We start from the raw sequence: 19,124 nt of genomic DNA, 5'->3' as shown, positions 1-19,124 counted from the left end.
AAGAGCACAGCAACAACTCATCCAGCAAGTCACAAAAGAGCTGACAACATCATAGGATATACAGGCCTGTCTTACATCATTAAAGGTCACTGTTCATGACTCCACTATCAGAAAGACACTGGACAAAAATGGCTTGCATGGAAGAGTGGCGAGGTGAAAAACACTGCTAACCCAGAATAACATTAAGGCTCTTCTGAATTTTGCCAAAATACACCTTGATGATCCTCAAACCTTTTGGGAAAATATTCTGTGGACTGATGAGTCGAAAGTGGAACTGTTTGGAAGACAGGGGTCCCGTTACATCTGGCAAAAACCAAATACAGAATTACACAAAAATAACATCATACCTACAGTCAAGCATGGTGGTGGAAGTGTGATGGTGTGGGGATTCATTGCTGCTTCAGGGCCTGGGCAACTTGCAATAATCGAGGAAAACATGAATTCTGCTCTCTACCAGAAAATAAGTTAAAACAACTGGATTATGTAGCAAGACAATGATCCAAAGCATAAGGAACAAGTCCTAGTCCTAGAATTAAGTGCAGTCCTAGAATTCCAGTAATCGGAAACGTTTGTTTGCAGTTATTGCTGCTAAAGGTGGCACAACCAGACTTGAAGTTTAAGGGGGTAATTAGTTATTCACATTGGTAATAGGTATTGGATAACCTTTTTTTTGCTTCAATAAAAAAATTAACTGTATTGTGTGTTTACTCAGGTTGCCTTTGTTTTATGTTGCATTTCGTTTGAAGACCTAAAACTATTCAGTATGAGATATACATATAAACAGAAGAAATCACTGCACTGTAGAAATAAGCCAGTGCTATAACAGTTAAAATGAAGTCTGTGCCTCATGTGTAGTGGATTTGGATAAAAGTGTCTGTCAAACAAATAATTTAAAATGAACATGTTTAATAAAGACTAATACAGCATGGCATAATAGTACAAGTAGCTCGGGGAGCAGAGCTATACAACAATGGCCAGAGTATTTAATCAATATTTCACCTTATTCAGCTATAATTTATATTATACAGCACAATATATCAATTGGACATTATGTTCAGTGCTCAAATGCACAGTGCTAAAAGTCAGATATACAGTAATGATACTGTAGTTCTTGGTCATATCCAGATTCCTGCCTGTTTCTAGAGCTACTAATAACACAGTCAAAATCACCAGACAGAAATACCAAGTTAGTAATGGTGTAGGGGACGGGCATGCAAGGCTTGCACAGCGGGGGCCCCCTGTGGTGTGAGACCCCAGTGTAGAATGACAAAAAAAGCCTTTAAATTGAATTACCATGCAGATAGATGGTGAACATTAGAAAAATGTATAAATGTACAAAAACCACAGACAACCACATACATTTTTAGCCCATAGAGTTAATTCTCTGCCCCTCTGTCATAGGGTTGGTTCTTGTTGTGGGGCCTCAGAAAGTTTACCAATTTTTTCTGTATTCTGTATTTTTTACCCGAAGACTATCATTATTCATTATCTCCATTATTCATGTCTCCATATAAAGGCAAGCCTGTTCGCATGTGTACATGTGAGTCTGTACCTGTCCAATCTGTTCGCAGGGTGTCTGGTACTCAGCACGCTGACACAGGTCTTTGACTCGCTGGTACTTGGGAAGGTAGTTCTCTTCTTGTGCCACGTCCTTCCCATCATGCACTACTTTATGAAGTAGTTTACTGCCAAAGGGAGAAGGACAAAAAATAATTCCCCTATCAGGCCATTCAAAACCAAGAAGTACGGACTGATTCTGATTGTATCTGGTGCAGACTTAATTAGCCAACTTTAAATAGGGCCCAGTAAGAGCTAATCTGATGGCAGCTAGCAGCACTTACTGAGAAATTCTGCTCAGTAACTGTGACACTGTGTCACTTTATTGTGCACAATAAACTTATTTTTATCTTCATAACACTTTTGTAATACCGAGCAATTGTGGGCCATGAATAATTGGGCCGTGTCCCAATCTGCATCCTACCCTACTAAATTGTATGTCACTACACCACTGGTGTCATTACTGTTTAGGTATACATGCATATTGTTCGGTTTTGGGACAAAACCTTTTCTAACAGAGAGGGTGAAATTACAAAATTTTACACCATGCAGATTTATAGAAATTAAGCAAAAACAGGTTTCATGATAATTTTTTATTATGAACTGTAAAATGGGTCATTTTGACCGCAACAGAATAATATCCTAGACATACTGTGTCCACACAGATACACATGTATTGCTGACTCACCCTCTCTCCACCAGGAAGGAGTCCCTCCATACTTTCCCCTTCTTGTTGACCTGGAACCTGAGATTAGGAGAGAGCGCAGAAAATCGATTAGATCTCATGGAATCTGATCACCGCCACATACGATTCAGTTTCATCTAGCGTGCATGCCTGAATCTTCAAAACAATGACAACGGGTTTGGCCAGAGATTGGAAAAAAAGGGAGGGGGAGTGAGGGGGGGAGAGAAAAAGCACCTCCGGGGCAAATGGGCTCAAGAATTGAAACGGCATTTCAGATTGATGAAAAACAAGAATGATGGAATCAAGGAGCACAAGAAAAATAAACAGTATCCTGGGCTGCTTTTGACCTTCGTTGCTGTTATGAGGTATTGATCATTGCTGAGCTGCTCTGATCTTTGCAGCAGAGATGGATGAATGAATTGCTGGGGGGAGGACAAAGAGAGTGTGCTAAAGGTGTGCAATCCTTATTATGTTCACTTTATCTTTGTCTTCTGACCTTAAATGTGGACTCCTTGTGCATGTTTTACAAGAGAGAAGGGGTTGTTGATTCTACTAGTCAGAGCAGTCTTCTCCTATATCTTATTCATCTACAGATCTTCTACAGATATACAGTATCTCACAAAAGTGAGTACACCCCTCACATTTTTGTAAATATTTGATTATATCTTTTCATGTGACAACACTGAAGAAATGACACTTTGCTACAATGTAAAGTAGTGAGTGTACAGCTTGTGTAACAGTGTAAATTTGTTGTCCCCTCAAAATAACTTAACACACAGCCATTAATGTCTAAACCGCTGGCAACAAAAGTGAGTACACCCCTAAGTGAAAATGCCCAAATTGGGCCCAAAGTGTCAATATTTTGTGTGGCCACCATTATTTTCCAGCACTGCCTTAACCCTCTTGGAAATGGAGTTCACCAGAGCTTCACAGGTTGCCACTGAGTTGCCACTGAACCTCCAAGGAAATGGTGGAATGGGAGCATCAGGTACATACATCCACAAGTATGTACATCCACCTTTAAAAAAGTCACCACTATATCCCCATAGCCTAAAAGGCTGTTGTGTAAGGAAGAAGCCCCAACTGCAAGACCAGCATAAAAACCAGACTGGACTTTACAGGTGATCACCACGTGTGTTCTCTGGTCAGATCATACAAAATGGAACTGTTTGCCCATAATGATCAGTGTTATGCTTGGAGAAAAATGGGTGAGGCTTTTAATCTGAAGAACACAATCCCAAGTGTGAAGCATGGGGGTGATAGCATCATGTTGTAGTCATGTTTTGCTGGAAATGGGACTGGTGAACTTCAGAAAATAGATGGTATCATGAGGCAGGAGGATTATCTAGAAATACTGAAGTAAAATCAGAAGATATCAGCCATAAAGTTAAAACTTGGCTGCAACCAGGACTTCCAGCAGGACACTGATCCTATGCATACCTCCGCAGATGTAACAAAATATCTTAAAGACAACAAATCTGTCTCTTAGCCATTATTTAAACTAATTTAAATTTAATTAAATTTTTGGAACATTCATTTTGGCTCCACAAGACCCTTATTCATTATGACATTACTAGACCCTTATTCATTATTACAGACACCCCCTTAGTTTAATATTTATATTTATCACAAATATAAACAACACAGTCACATAAACCCAGTCTCAAATGATCACTAATCACTCACATCTCATTTAGAAAGGCATATTAGTCATAAATTTTGCACTTTGCCTCATTATAGCATCAGACATGCAAACATGTCAGCTACTGAACCCATCTTTAATAAAATCTCCCAGATTTGCTTGAATGAACAACAGAAGTTTCTTTAAGAACTGCTTCTGAACACTGAATCCTGAATTAACATGTGCTGTACCTGTTCATATGTCTGTCAGTATCGAGCAGTTTGAGGATGGACTTGCCATCCATGTCTGGAGGAATATCGAGCCCGGCAATGTCCAGAATGGTGGGGGCCAAGTCGATGTTCAGCACAATGTGGGGGTTGCTGGGAAAAGTAATAGACATTAAAAAGGATTAAGACTTGAGCTTGGACCATTAAGGGAGAGGGAAAAAAGAGACAGTAAATAATACTGAAACAAACTGAACTAGAGCAGAATGGACAAAACAGTAATTTTTTTGTTACTTTTCTACACTGCCTAGTCTTAATGAGAAAGCGCTACTGAATGGGATTTATGATAAAAATTGATTTACAAATTGATTACAAGGAGCAAATCTCACAAACGTTATGTTATTATTCTATGTGCAAATCCCGGCCTTGTGTCCAGAGCTGGATCTGATACAGACTAATTGTCTCAGTGGGAGGATAAATCCTAACCTTCAAACTTTCTCCTCCTGCTTTAAACACACAACGATTCGTCTCCTTCTTTCTCTTCTTCCTGAACCTTGTGATACTCAAGTCTGAGGTTATAAAGATACTCATAAAGATTCGCTCACTGTCCCACAGGTCTCATGAGTTCCACATTTCTCCAATCTGAGCACACAGTAGCATAGCACCGCAAACACTACTGCTTTTAAACATTAAATAGAGACTGAGAGATGTCTGTCCTACATTATTATTAAATTAATATTTCTCTACACCCCCAAAAGAGAAAACAACAGACTTTTATATAATCTTTTATTGACAGAACACCTGTTCCACACTGGTTGATTTCTAAAGTACATCTTCTTGGATGCGAGAAAAGGAATAAAGAGACATACACATTGTCACACCTTACACACATACACACACTTACATGGTTCCTCCTGCCACACTGGGGCCTCGTACATAGAAAGGAACTCGTATGTCAAACTCATAAGGCATGGATTTGCCCTTGACCAATCCAAACTGCCCGATGTGGTAGCCGTGATCAGAGGTGTAGATAATATATGTGTTGTCCAACTCGCCAGTGTCCACAAGCATATTGTAAATCTGCAGAAAAGGAAAGAAATGGCATTATTTGGTGACACTGACAAATGTAATACAAACCACCTGGGCTTTACGTAGATCGCACAGTGCTTCATAGGTAATCAATAAAGCCGTCAAATTCTCAGTCACTGCTGGACTCATAGTCTTTTTCAGACAGGGACCCTATTAGCTCAGTTAAATTTTATGAACATAACCCATTTATACAAATATTAGGCTCAGTATTTAAACGTATACAATGATAATTTATTGGACCTTTTATGCTTTTTATTCCTGAACTTTCCACAGACAGAACACAATAGGCCCAATTTGGCATGACTTGTTTTTGAAGTTCAGATTATTCAATTCAAGTGACCAGGCTAATAACCTTAAGAACTCAATAAGAAATATAATAACTACAATAGGAAAGGGTTGTGATTTCCACTGTTTTAACTCAATTTTAAAAATCACAGAAGACCTGCCTATGCTTTATGGTCCCCAGTGGGGCTCTGAACCTCAGTGGTCTATATAACTTTCCAAAATTGTCCAGTTCAACTGATCCACCACCAACAAAAAAAACCCCATAAAGTCTCCTTCAGTTTATTTAATAAACTGTGGTTTCTTGACCCTTAATGTAGCTGCCCGGTGAAAGATTGAATAAACAACAAAATATTTTCTTCCTGAAAAAAAATTCCTAACTCGATTAGCTTCTCAGGATTCATAGCCACGTGTGGACGCTTATGTGTGTGTGTGTGTGTGTGTGCATGCGTGTTTTCTCTTGCATACCTTCTCTACGCTGTCATCCACAGACAGCAGTGTCTGCAGCCTCTTCCTCTGCAGCATGTTGGTGAACTCCATATGGATGGGTTTCATCGGCCCAGTGTAGCGCATGATCCAGTGCTTGTCCGGGTTTGGAGCATAGTTATAACTTGGAGTACTGAAAAGAGAATGGGACAACCATGACATTAACGAACATGAATGTTAAAATAAATTATTTTTACTAGAGGTGGAAATGCAGATGCAAATGCACATAAAACATTATCTAAAGAACATGGCAAATTACTTTTAAAATAAATTATATTTTGTTCACGTCATTTTAAGAGTAACAAGGACAAATAAATGTAGTACAAAATGGATGGTCTTTTTAAATATGTCACTTCAATCCATTGGTAATTCAGTCTCAGATCTGTAAAACCCGAACATGTACAAAGGTATCAGGTGTCTATATCATCTAATTACTGAGGTGAAGATGAGATATATTGGATACATACAAACTACGTTTAACAAGTGTGTTGATGCCAAATCAAAGCAAGATCTGGATGAATAGGACAGAAGAAGGGTTAATTATGAACAGGGCGTTCAGTTGGTATGGGTTTCATGACCTGGCACTAAGTTCTGTCCTGCCAGTTAATTTAGTTTCTGTGGTGTGGTGTAAGTTTCATCCAAAAGAATTTCAGAGCAGACTGAATTGCTGTGTTCTCTGAATTTGTTTATTCATTTGCAGACACAGTGTACATGGTGCTCTTCTGCCTCCACAATTTACGTTGGTATTGCCTCATACAGAAGCGTAACGTAATTAATTTCTGACAACCAGAGGATACATGAGGCAGCCATATTATGTATGCATACTTTAAAGTATAATCCAGGCTTTAAAACTGTTTTTTTCTACTAAAAAATCTTGCAGATCATGGCATTAAGTATACAGTAACAATGATGTAATTGTCCTTAGTTGTGTCACAGCTTTGTCCTGTAAGCCAGAGAAAATGATATAATCTCCCACTCTCTTTGTCTTAAATGTTATTGTATAATGCTTTTAACAAAAGATATTGTCACAAAGCAGCTTTACACAAATCCACATGTAGATTACAGATTTAGATCCCTACTCATTTCCCCCTTGTTTATATATAAGTTCCGTGAAAGATCTTTTTTTCCCTAAAATTCTTTGTAATCTTTTTTCCCTACCTAACTTTTTCTTTATCCTTCACCCCCCTTCCTTGCACTTTCTATGGCCCTCATCTAATTTACGAGTCCATGTATAATCATTTTAATCCTTTCAGTCCTCTCTCTCTCTCTCTCTCTCTCTCTCTCTCTCTCTCTCTCTCTCTCTCTCTCTCTCTCTCTCTGTACACTTGCTCCTGTAAACTCATCTCCCTGGTAAGAAGAAAATAAGAAAACCTGATTGTCTGGAAATACCCCCCTCCCCGCTCTTTCACTTCAACTTTTTCTTCACTCCTTCCTCCTTTGCTGTACTGAAGGAAGGCCCCTGTTGTGAGAGGCGTGAGGGATCTGACCCAGCAAAAAAGAGCAGGCAGAAAATAAGTGTATGCTCGCTGGGAAAGCTGCAGGGATCCAGAGAGCTTTTTTCCTGAGCACTGCTCCAGTCCGAGAGCACAAAAATGTAATCCAATACACGATTGTTGAGAACTGGAGGCAAAGTAACCCCCCCTATGTAGGGGCAAAGTGAAGGGGCAGAGGACCTCAGAGGAGAATTTCATGCTGGTGGGAGGTTATTAGAGCAGACAGCGGAGCAGACAGAAGGAGACCAGTGGAAGTTTCTCAGATTCTTCATGGAGAATTAGAACAAAATGTAGGAAGTGGATTTTCCAGGGCTAAGAAAGTGCTTTAGAGGTATGGCTTGTTACAATTCTTGCAGCTATTAGAGAACAAGGGGTTTGAGTGTGACTGGATAAAGATTACAGAATACAATCCAGTGGATGTATACAGTGCATAGATACCCTAAAGATGTGCATTTCTCAATGGTGTGACTTGCAATGTCCAAAGAATTATTTGACTTTAAAGGTCTACACCTGTATACTGTAATGACTGATAATCCCACTATCCGTTGTCACCCAGAAGAGGATGGGTTTCCTTTTGAGTCTCTTTCCTCTTAAGAGTTCTTCCTCAGGGACTTTTTTCCTGTCTCCTCTGGCTTGCTCATTAATCATTTACATCAACATCCATATTTCTGTAAAGCTGCTTTGTGACATGCTACACAAATCAAATTGAATCCAGTTGAATAGGGGGATGAAAGCATCTGGTGTTTTGTCACTATTTGAAAAATGTGTTGGGAACAATTAGAAGAATGAAAAGTCCCACATCACAGCCGCAGAGACCAAGAAATTGCACTATAATAATGGTCAATAACGGTAAAGCAGATACAAACAAGCAAGTCGAACTAAAGCAAGTCTGACTCCTATATGACCACACATTTGGAGACACACATATTTAATCTGTCACTGGGGGCTGTTAATGGATGTTCTAGTTGAACAGTAAAGTGAGGTAACAAATTGTAAGGACTTTTCAGTGGTCAATTAAACAACAACAGCACAAAATCCATGCACCCTACTTACACACACTCACACACTCACACACACACACACACACACACACACACACACACACACACACACACACACACACACACACACACACACACACACACACACACACAGAGAACTGCTCTTTTGAAGCTACCATTAAAGCACTTCACTATCTATACTTCAAACAGAAAAAGGCATAGCAGCATTGCAATTCTTGCTCATTAGTCTTACAAGTAGAAAATGAATGTTTTCAACATGATATTTTTCTGTATTATTTTCCAACAAAGATTCGGTTCTTTTTCTGTTGCTCTCTCCATCAGTCTATAGGTCATAGATACTGCATCATGCGAGGGAGTTCATATTTGTAAGTAATTATTCTTTATAAAAAAGAAAACGTAACAGCTAGACTGGTGTAAATACAGACAGATTTTTGTTCTGATGAGAATGGTCTCTTCCAGTATGACCCTGCCCCCTTCTACAGAGCATGCGGAGTCACCGAATGGTTTGGTGAGTATGAATATGATTAAATACAACAGCCTTCACAATTACCAGATCTCAACCGGGATGAACAACTACAGGAGATTTTGTACTAATGGGTTAGATGCTCCTCAACACCATTATCAAAACACTAATTTACGAAATGAAATGATTTACGAAAGGTTTGCCTAAGTAAAAACGCATACAAACCCCTCCGAAAAGGGTGCAAGCTGGATAACTAATAGGGTCTATGGAGGATTGCATCTTTACGATTAGCAAATAACATGACTCGTCTGGTTTTGCATCAATAGATGCATCAATTCGCCGTTTTTCTCTCTAAAATTGCCTAATACGAGGTGACATACAGGGCCCCGGCAAAGTGATTTCCTAAGACTGAAATTCACAGACACTTCAACTGAATGCGCAAATAAATACAAACAAAAAGCAGGTATTACATTTGCAGAAGTTAGCAAAACTATACCATTTACTCCTAATAAGGTTCTAATAACAAGAAGGTTTATCAAGATTATGGATTATTATCTCTAAAAGACCAGAAAGTTTCTTAAAATTATAACTTCACCACCAGGCGTAAACAACATTTACATATATACTGTGAAAAGCATATAATTCACATGTACCTTATAAACACAGCACTCTCATGTCTACACGCTTGTGTTTGTCTTACATTCGTATAATATTTTGGATAGTGTTTTGACATGTCTCATCACCTTTAAATGGTGTTCTATTTGAGTTTCAATTTCATTCTTCTGTGAGCCTCTGAGAATTTAACTCACCGTAGCTATCATGAACAGTCAGCATGTGCAAAAAAAACCCCCCTCATTTGCGTATGGCGTTTCTCATGTCTTTGCATGTGACTTAATTCATGCAATTATTATGACTGATTTTACAAGGCCACATTCCTTGTGCCCTGTGATGGGTTGGTACTCTGCCTTATGCCCTAAGTTCCCTGGGATAGGCCCCAGGCTCCCTGTGACCCTGTGTAATATAAGCAGTACGTAAAATGGATGGATAGCCACATGCCCATTTTTTGTCTGCAAAAATAATTCCAATCCTATGCACAAATTGTTCTTGATCTTACTAAATCAGGGCCTTAGTATTGCTTTATTTACCCTTTATATTTGTCACGCGTCTGCATGTAGCAATATATATACGAGGTATCCGAAAGCTCTCCATACGTAGGTGAAACTAACACTTTTTAGCAAAATTTTTCATATTTTTTGTAGAATGCTTTTAAGAATGCCTTTCCCAATAGAAGAATGTATTAAAATCATTCTCATGGCTGGACACACACACCACACTGGAAGACTGGAAGTGTTGCGGATCAACCGAGAAGTGGACCTCCATAAACATTCATTGACTAAGGCACAACCAACATGGTGCTGGCAAACATAGTTTCATATGTATGAAGAATTTTGGGGCACCCTGTAGTATGAATACAATATTTGTAGTAGTAATAGCATTAATTACTCATTACTACCATCATTACTCCAATATGATTGCACTTGCCTTTTTACAATGTTTAATTTTTATTGGGATTTAAGTCACTGAAGAACAAAAGGACAATGGAAATAGCACACAGATTGCTGAGAAGGTGGCCAGGAGTAGGAGGTTTGTAATGTCAGTCCGAACTGTAGAGCAAGAAAGCTGGCGGTTTGGATCAGCTGTGGGTTACAGATGGGGCTGTTAATCCAGCCATGGCAAAAACAACGGCAGCACCCGCTGGCAGGATTCAAGCACAAGCCGAGTATATGTGTGTGTGTGTGTGTGTGTGTGTGTGTGTGTGTGAGAGAGAGAGAGAGAGAGAGAGAGAGAGAGAGAGAGAGAGAGAGAGAGAAAAAAGAGAAGAGACATCTGACAACAGCAAGGAGAAAACAAATGTGCATGTGGGCAGAAAACAAGTATATCTACTTGGAGAGGGAGAGAAAGAGCTGTTTCTTTGTTAAAGGAGAAAATGAGTGCATAGACAGCAAGAAAATGAGATAGTGACAGGCCAACAGAGAGGACAAGAGACAGGGCCCAGAGAAATGTCACTGCGAGACAGTTAGCCTCTCTATGAGTCTGAAGTGCTTCTTGTGTGGAAAAAGCACGGACAAAGGACAGCGGAGACGATGTATCACTCAGCAGCTGCTTGCTGTCACGACACGGATTCCTATCAATTATTACTGTGTGTGTGTGTGTGTGTGTGTGTGTGTGTGTGTGTGTGTGTGTGTGTGTGTGTAATCTTCATATCTATGCACGCAACCACAAACCAGAGTCCATTGATATTGCAAAGAACATACAAACAAGAGGAAGAACACACAAAAGTGCTTTATCCAGAGCGAATTGGAAGTGACGCAGAATACAATTAATGCTCATGCTTACATTTAATTTTTTTTCATCCCTCTGGACCTGAAGCCATTTGTACTGAAACGTCGGTATACATGAAAAGTCAAAACTCATGTGCAGTATGGGGAACTGATCGCTACTCCTGCTGAAAACAGTAGTCTGGGTTGCGCTTACAGTGAAAGTGATCTACTCTCGGAGCTGTGTGTGGAATAATGAGGTTCAGTTTGTCATGTCGCTTCCTGTTTCGAATATCACACTGGCACGGAAAGGCATGTTGTGGTCTGCAGATGAAACAGAATGCCTTCTCGATATGCAGAAGCCCTTCAAATGTATGTGACTACTCATGAAAACGAAGAATTATTTTGGTAGTAAGCAGTTTCAATGGAAAAGATTCACCCAACCAGTTGAGTGATGTTATTGATGATAGGAAAGATACCAACTAAATCAATAATACAGTAACTAAATAGCCATAATACTGTAAGAACAATAAATGGAATAGCTATTGTCTCATATTTTGCACAAAAAAAAAAATGCACATCAGCAGAAGTGATACATAAAATTGGATTAGAAATCATTCCACGGTTCAGAAGCAATCTGTCTGTGTGACGCCCCCATTCCTTAAACGTGCCCAGAATTGATCCAGAGTACATACACGGGCCAAGTAAATAAAAAGTTTCCACCAACTGACCGGAAACAAATGGAAGATAATTGTATAATGTACAGAGCGAGAGAGTTGCCACTACATACAAGGGGAGAGAACTACGAGTACTTATGAGTGATATACACATTTATCACAAAGCAGTCATTCAAACTATGATTGATACAGTTCTTACAAGCAAATGAAGGGAAACTCACAGTTGACTAATGTAACATGAACCTCAAACCACAAGAGCGATCAATCATGTTAACATGTAATAGTGCAACAAAAATCAACACGACTATGAACATCTATTCAAGGAACCCTTTTGTTTCATTGCTAGGAGAAACAGGGGGACTCACATGTGTTGGGATGCATTTGGGAAGGCGGTGGAGAACTGCGGTGCAGCATCCTCTGGCCCGTGGGGGGCGGCGTGACTGATCACCATCATGACTGGCCTGTGAGGATAGATTTTCTTGGACATACGAAAGTAACTGATGCTGTCGTTGGTTATTAGGTCTGTCAGATAGTCCTGAGGAAAGATGGGGGAAAGAAGGGTGTTATTTATGGGTTGTGTGTTTTGATGCTAAACCTTCCTCAAGAACATGATGCAGGGTTTGAACAACATCTAGTTTCTCAACAATACCTTTTATTGCTGTGTTTTGCTATATATAATGATTGGAAAATGTGCTGAAATGATGTTACCACCCCAAAGTGAATATTATTTTCATTTATACCATGGTCTGTCTGAATACTCGATTCTGATTGGCTGGAAGGTGTGCATTCAAACAGTTAAATGCACAGGTAGCTCCAGTCAGTTTAATCACCGTAAATTAATGTGCTGTCCATAAACAGTCGTAACCATAGAAACCTACAGTTACAGTTGCATACAGTAGTTAAACTCACAGCTTCATTATTAGTAGAGATGTGGTAGACACAGGCAGACGCAGGTAACTCACACACGTATCTCTCTCTAATAACCATTTATTATAATTCAGTCAAATAAATGTAATCTTATTGCACTACTTTATCTCTGTGTATGATTTAGAGCAGCAGAGTTCTAGAGCTAATGACTCGTATATAAAATAACTAACAAAAATGAACCATTATTTTTATTCTTTTTGTCAAATTTTGCACCGCAAACATCAATGAGAGCTTTAACTTGTCAGTGCTATCAAGTGGTCATGGTATAATAATCCACGGCTAGGTGTCCACTTCATGTCGGGTGGTTCTTTTCCTCCACATCGTTCATTAAAATTGTGTAATACACATCTAGCCGTGGATTATCCCTTACATAACACCATGTGAAGAAGTGTTTCCTCCCTTTTATACCACAGCAGTTTGCCAGTACTAATAATGCTTTAAAAACACAACAATTTTTTAAAATCCATTTCAAGTTATATGTAATTTTGTGGGTTGTCCAGAAAAGAAGTCTGTTCCTGTTATTACCTTGTAATAACCTGTTATTACCTTGTAATAACAACTGTAATAACAACTACTCCTGTAGCGACAACAAACAGTTTACAAGCTCACAAGCCTCTTTTTGCTACCTCCTGAAGTTAATGACACAAAAAAACAAAAACAAAGCAAAAATACTCTGTCCTAAAGACTTGTCTGTTTTGGAAAACTTAAAGAAACAGTTTTACCTCAGACTGTTAGAAAGCATTGACACAGGAGTCCTTCAACAAATGCTAAACAACACGTTCCCTTGCAAAACCTTTCACCATATCAACAATTACACAATTTTTAAAAATCTCTTTCTGGAGAACATTCACCATACAAGGTCCCTGAGCAAGTTGTTATTATATAAATAATAACATATCCAATTGAATGCATTGATATAAACCTGTAGTTTGAATGACAGCTGGAAATACTGTCTGAGATCTCGTGTTGATTAATAGAAATTTCATCAGCACCTTCTGACCAAACAGTACTGTGGAAAAAGTACATTTAACGTTTAGCTTTTATATTTAACATTTACATTTATTGTATTACTCTTATGTTTGTATACAAATATTTCTGGAAATAATTGAGGAATTGGTTCCGGCAAGTATCAGGCCTTTTTTTTGTTTTTTGTTTTTAAACTCAGCTGTTCTTTAAAAAGCTTCATAGCTTAAATTAGCTGTGTGTGATAATACATGATAAAGAAGGTTGTCTAACTGTATGAACAAGTGCTTTTTATGAACAATCTGAACAGCTGGGCCATGTCTGAGTTAGGGGCTGAGACATCTGGCAACTCTCCACAGGGAAAGAGAAAGTAGGTTTGTGGGGAAAAACAGGAGGTGTTGGAGAGTAAAATGAATTTTTTTTTGTATAATAGAGACGCACACACAAATTTCACATATTAAAGATTAAAACAGCTGTGGGCAAAGTTTACAGAACAGCACTAAGTACTACAAAACAGATTACTTTCAACAGAGGAGCAAGCACTGAATGATGTCATTTAGTTTTACATCCATTAATCATTTTCTATAAAACTTTCTAAAATGTAAAACAAAAAACATTGTATTTATATACACACCTGCGAGTAGTCGAAGCCATGTTTCTCACGGACTCCGTTCCTGCAGATGGTGTAGTTGTAGAAGCGGGAGTTCTTCACCATACCCACCCACTCTTTCCAACCAGGGGGAATGTAGCTGCCATTATACTCGTTCAGATATTTCCCAAAAAATGCTGCACACACACACACACACACACACACACACACACACAGGTTTTGGTTTATAATATTTCGAGGCTTTTGTGCTAGTGAATGTGGAAGCCCTGAGTGGCCATGTATTTGTATTATTGTTTTCTCATTATCACAACTGTATTTTTCTGTGTACTCGACATAACAGCATGATTTTTTTGTTTTGTTCTGGAGGCAGCAAAGCTTAGTGCAGTCCCGCAACATCATGGATGAATAAATTCGTTTTTACTTCAGGGACTCACTGAAGCCGAAATAGCTCTACATAACTGACTACATACTATACATACCTCCACGTTAGTGTCCAACACTTGAGAAGGGGACACCCCGCTCTGCTAATGCGCAGATAAGGTCCATTTCTACAGCGGGCAATTATTACATTTATGATGGCAATGGAGAAGACGTCAACGTGCATGCAACACCTGTCCCAAGGAGCACGATTTTCTTGTGATAAAAGTTTGTTGTGAGAAAACAGCTTTTTGTTATGTCAAGATCACAAGAAAATTTAGTCATGATCATGAGAAATAAGAAAGAAAAAAATAAATAATGCATGGCCACGTGGGGCTTCCGTACTTGTGCATTGTATGCAGTGTAAAAATTTTTTTGCCCACTTGGGGCTTCCGTACTTGTGTATTGTATGCAGTGTAAAAAAAAAAGAGTGGAGAGCTGATTCAGGGATCTAGTGAGATGAGTGCCATTATCTTGCACTGCAGCGATTATTTTATTAATTTGGTCCATTAAAAGTCATCTAAATCCTGAGGCTGTTGCTCAATATGAGATATTTGCTAAATGTCTGCACTAAATGAGGAGTGGGAATCAGGATTCAATTTGAATTTGATTTGGGGTGACAGTTCTTAATTAAAATGAACAAATATCTTTATTCTTAATTTGTCTAGAATACACGTATTATTTCCCTTCAATTTCTTCATGTAAATCCATCCATCTATTTTCTGTACCGCTTATCCCACGGTCATGTCACAGCAAACCAGCGACTCCATTCCCCAGAATGCACCACGAACTACAAACACGGCCAAAGACAACTACAACTCAGACACGTCACCTTCTCCTGAGAACTAATCAGACACCTGTTCCCAATTACACTCTCACACAGCCATTGCAAAGTATACGCTCAGTTGATATGATCTCTGTCCTTATCAAGCCTTGGTACCATGTTTGCTGTTCTGGTTTTTTGTATGTGTTTATTCCCCTCTACCTTGATGACCCCTCTCCCCTCTACATGACCCTTGCCCGTTTATGTACTTCGACTCTTGCCTGTACCTTTGGATTTGTTATCATTAAACTGTCATACCTGCATTTGCTTTCATCTCATCCTCCATTACGTGACACCTACACAGGGTTGCGGGGAGCCTGGAGCATATACCAGGGGACTCGGGTCACAAGGTGGGTGCCAACCCATCTCTCACACATTCACATACTAGGGACAATTTAAAGCCTATGTCAATCATCCTACAATACATGTTTTTGGACTGGGGGAGGAAAGATGAAGCCCGGGAACAACATGCACACAGGGAGGAGGTGGGAATCAAACCCCCAGCCCCGGAGGTGTGAGGCAAACATACTAACCATTATTGCATGTCATGTTTATTTTCCTTCATAGTGTTGTAACTGTTGACATTTATCTTATTTTTTTTTTTTTAAAACATGTATGAATAAGATTTCATCCACTTATGACATTATGTAGCATCCTTCAAAGGAGAACTGCTTGGTTTTCCAATTCTAAACTGAAATGCATAGTCTTGTAAAACGTATATGACTGTTTTGTTGTGTTTTTTTTTTTTTTTTTGCGTAAAATTATCTATTGCATGCTGCAGTGGACTTTCTCACACAAAAATAAGCATACGAATCTAAATGGGTTCTACTTGTGAACCTATTACCAAACCCATCAACTCTCACATTTTGCACCATGTCTTGGTTAATGGAAAAAAAAGAGTTTCCCATTAACACTATTCAAGTTCCATTCATTTTACACAGTTAGAAAAAAAGAAATCATATATAGCGTTTCCACTTGACTGATTTTCAGTTACACTCTAATTCAAATGAAATTCAATTTTGTTTTCATGTGCAATCGTTCACCTGATGAGCACAGCTGAAGCAAATATTTAAACTTTAAATTGTGCAGTGGAGCTTAACCCTTTAAATACCTGGCTTATTATACAGATATTCATCATGAATCATATTATTCAGTAACTCCTATAAATTATTCAATACTACAGTGAAAGTAGAAGGAAAGGTTACTAGAGTGCTGACACTGACCTGAACATTTAACAAAGGACAAATAGAAATCATGAGCGCATATACACAAACACACACGTACAAACACAAAGAGGAAAAGGCTCTCTGCTTGGATTAGAGCGATGATTAGATGAATGTTGATATTGCGAGCATTACATTAGGGTGGATGTCAGTGCTTTCATTGGCTAAGCTCATCTCTCCCAGAGAAAGTGCGTCCTAATGGATTACTCAAGCCACTATGAGCTGATTCACTTCCAGGTGTGTGTGTCTGTGTGTGTGTGTGTGTGTGTGCGTGTGTGTGTGTGTGTGTGTGTGTGTTTCAGATGCACATCATAGTGCAAACCTTTTTCCTGGAAGCAGTGCTTACACACACACACACACACACACACACACACACACACACACACACACACACACACACACACACACACACACACACACACACACAAAAGTCCTGTCAGCCTGCAGTGTTCCTGAGGCTTTTATTGTAATGTAAACTGTCTTTAGGAAAAGAAGCAGGGCATGCAAGTGTGTCAGTGCTGTGTACAAGAGTGCGTGAGGGGGTGTGAGACTATGACAAAGTGTGTGTGAGGCTGCAGGGCCTGTCAAACACAATGTCCATTAAATGTGTTTGAAAAGGTCACTGCATATCTGTTTACTTTGACATAACACTACTTGAGGGGCAGAAATCTAGTTAGCTCAAATGATAAAAGGCAGATCTGCCAGGAAAGAGATCCAGTAAGTTTTTACAGAGTTTCATCAACTTTGGGGAAAAACTGAAATTCTTGTGTAGTAATGAGAGGCAGGCCCAGGCCTATGGTCAGTGGTGGGGGTGAGGAGAAGGGGGGTAGGCAGATGTTTTAGTGTCATGGCTGCCAACCTTCAAGGCCTATGGAATTAAATTTGTGCCAAATTTTGTGTGTGTTTTGCGTGTGTTTCTTTTCAAGAAACGAACAAAAATATACAGTTGAGAAAGAAGAAAAGCAGCCTGAAACTGAAAACAGTGAACTCAGGGGCAAAATTTAACATGGTCTTCAAATGAACAGCATTCTTTTTAAACGGTTTTCTAAACTTCCTTTTCGCTAATCATGGTTTATGAAGGTGTTGCCATTCTGTACAGCGATGTACTCTCATTGGCTAGTGAGATTTGGATCGACAGCTAGGTGTCCAGCTGAGGAGGAGGAGGAAGGCGATGATGCTCCATGCCTCTCCTTAGACCTCTCAAAAAAAAATATTCGTATGAGACTACCCAAACCTCAAATATTAATTACAAACTAATATACTGAATAAGTAAGTAAGTCATTTCCACTACAAAGTACAAACACCAGAACTACACAGAGAACCACACCCAGAACTCAAAATCCAAATCTCACTACCCAATGAGAGTAAGTCTATGTCAAGTCCCGCCTACACGTGAGATTTGGGCCAGAATGGCGAACGTAAACTTGCATTCATAAACTATGAGTGGTTTTTCTTCTCTCTCATTGTACATTTTTGTTTGTTTCTTCAAAAGCTATGTTCAATACTTTTGGCACAAATTTAATTCCATTCAAGGCCCAGCTTAAAGCTTCTCTCTTTTCTGAACACTTTCACTCATTTTCTCACTGCATTTGATTATACTGCGTTTGGCTGTACAGCAACCTTGGGTATGGGAAAGGCACTATATAAATGAAACATTATTATTATTATTATTAGTAGTAGTAGTAGTAGTAGTAGTAATTGTAGTAGTTTTGTTAATTAATTAATTAATTAATTTAAAAAAGAATTCATTTCACTACTATAACATTTAAAAATACATATATTTTGAAAACCGCTGAGCCATTTCCAGTAACCATCTACTTTTCTTTTTGCCAAATAGCCTACACTTCCTTTTCCCTTCTCAAATAACCAGTTAGAATTGTTTTTTGAATCAATCAAATGACACTGTGAAAACTGTTCTGTCAGGAACCAAGATGAATATTTTAAATTAGCAGATATGTGTAAATGTGTGCACCTCAGTTTGCACAGGCCTCTCTGGAGAATAACAGCATCACACTACAGCTACAGGTGATGAATTTGTCTAGGTGACTATCAAACATCCATGCTTCATATGTATCACTGCTTATGAGCATGAAAGATTCACATGGCATGGTATACTTGTTTATTTGTACCAATTTAAGGACACATATAAAGGTGGTGGTGGTGTGTGTGGGGGCAGCGGGGTGGGGGGTGGGGCGTAGTGGTAACTTTCGGTTATTGTTGGTTACCTAGCTGGTGTTAACTTAG

The 19,124-nt window shown here is 39.0% G+C and overlaps 1 protein-coding gene across 7 annotated transcripts in view; it reads right to left on the bottom strand.

The window, feature by feature from the left end:
• sulf2b (sulfatase 2b) overlaps nt 1-19,124 on the bottom strand; it is a 158,764-nt gene that overhangs the window by 23,346 nt on the left and 116,294 nt on the right. For all 7 annotated transcript variants that reach the window (XM_017486937.3, XM_017486934.3, XM_017486933.3 and 4 more), the window contains 7 exons: nt 14,442-14,593; nt 12,283-12,452; nt 5,927-6,077; nt 4,992-5,167; nt 4,115-4,243; nt 2,246-2,302; nt 1,553-1,685 (listed from right to left, as the gene is read on the bottom strand). In XM_017486937.3, the coding sequence (XP_017342426.1) occupies nt 1,553-1,685; nt 2,246-2,302; nt 4,115-4,243; nt 4,992-5,167; nt 5,927-6,077; nt 12,283-12,452; nt 14,442-14,593 (968 nt within the window). The remainder of the gene's footprint in view (nt 1-1,552; nt 1,686-2,245; nt 2,303-4,114; nt 4,244-4,991; nt 5,168-5,926; nt 6,078-12,282; nt 12,453-14,441; nt 14,594-19,124) is intronic.

The sequence above is a fragment of the Ictalurus punctatus genome, chromosome 15 (assembly GCF_001660625.3).
Source record: "Ictalurus punctatus breed USDA103 chromosome 15, Coco_2.0, whole genome shotgun sequence".
In the NCBI taxonomy this organism is placed as follows: Eukaryota; Metazoa; Chordata; class Actinopteri; order Siluriformes; family Ictaluridae; genus Ictalurus; species Ictalurus punctatus.
Note: the sequence above shows the minus strand (reverse complement) of the source record. Positions and strands in the feature narration are given on the sequence as shown.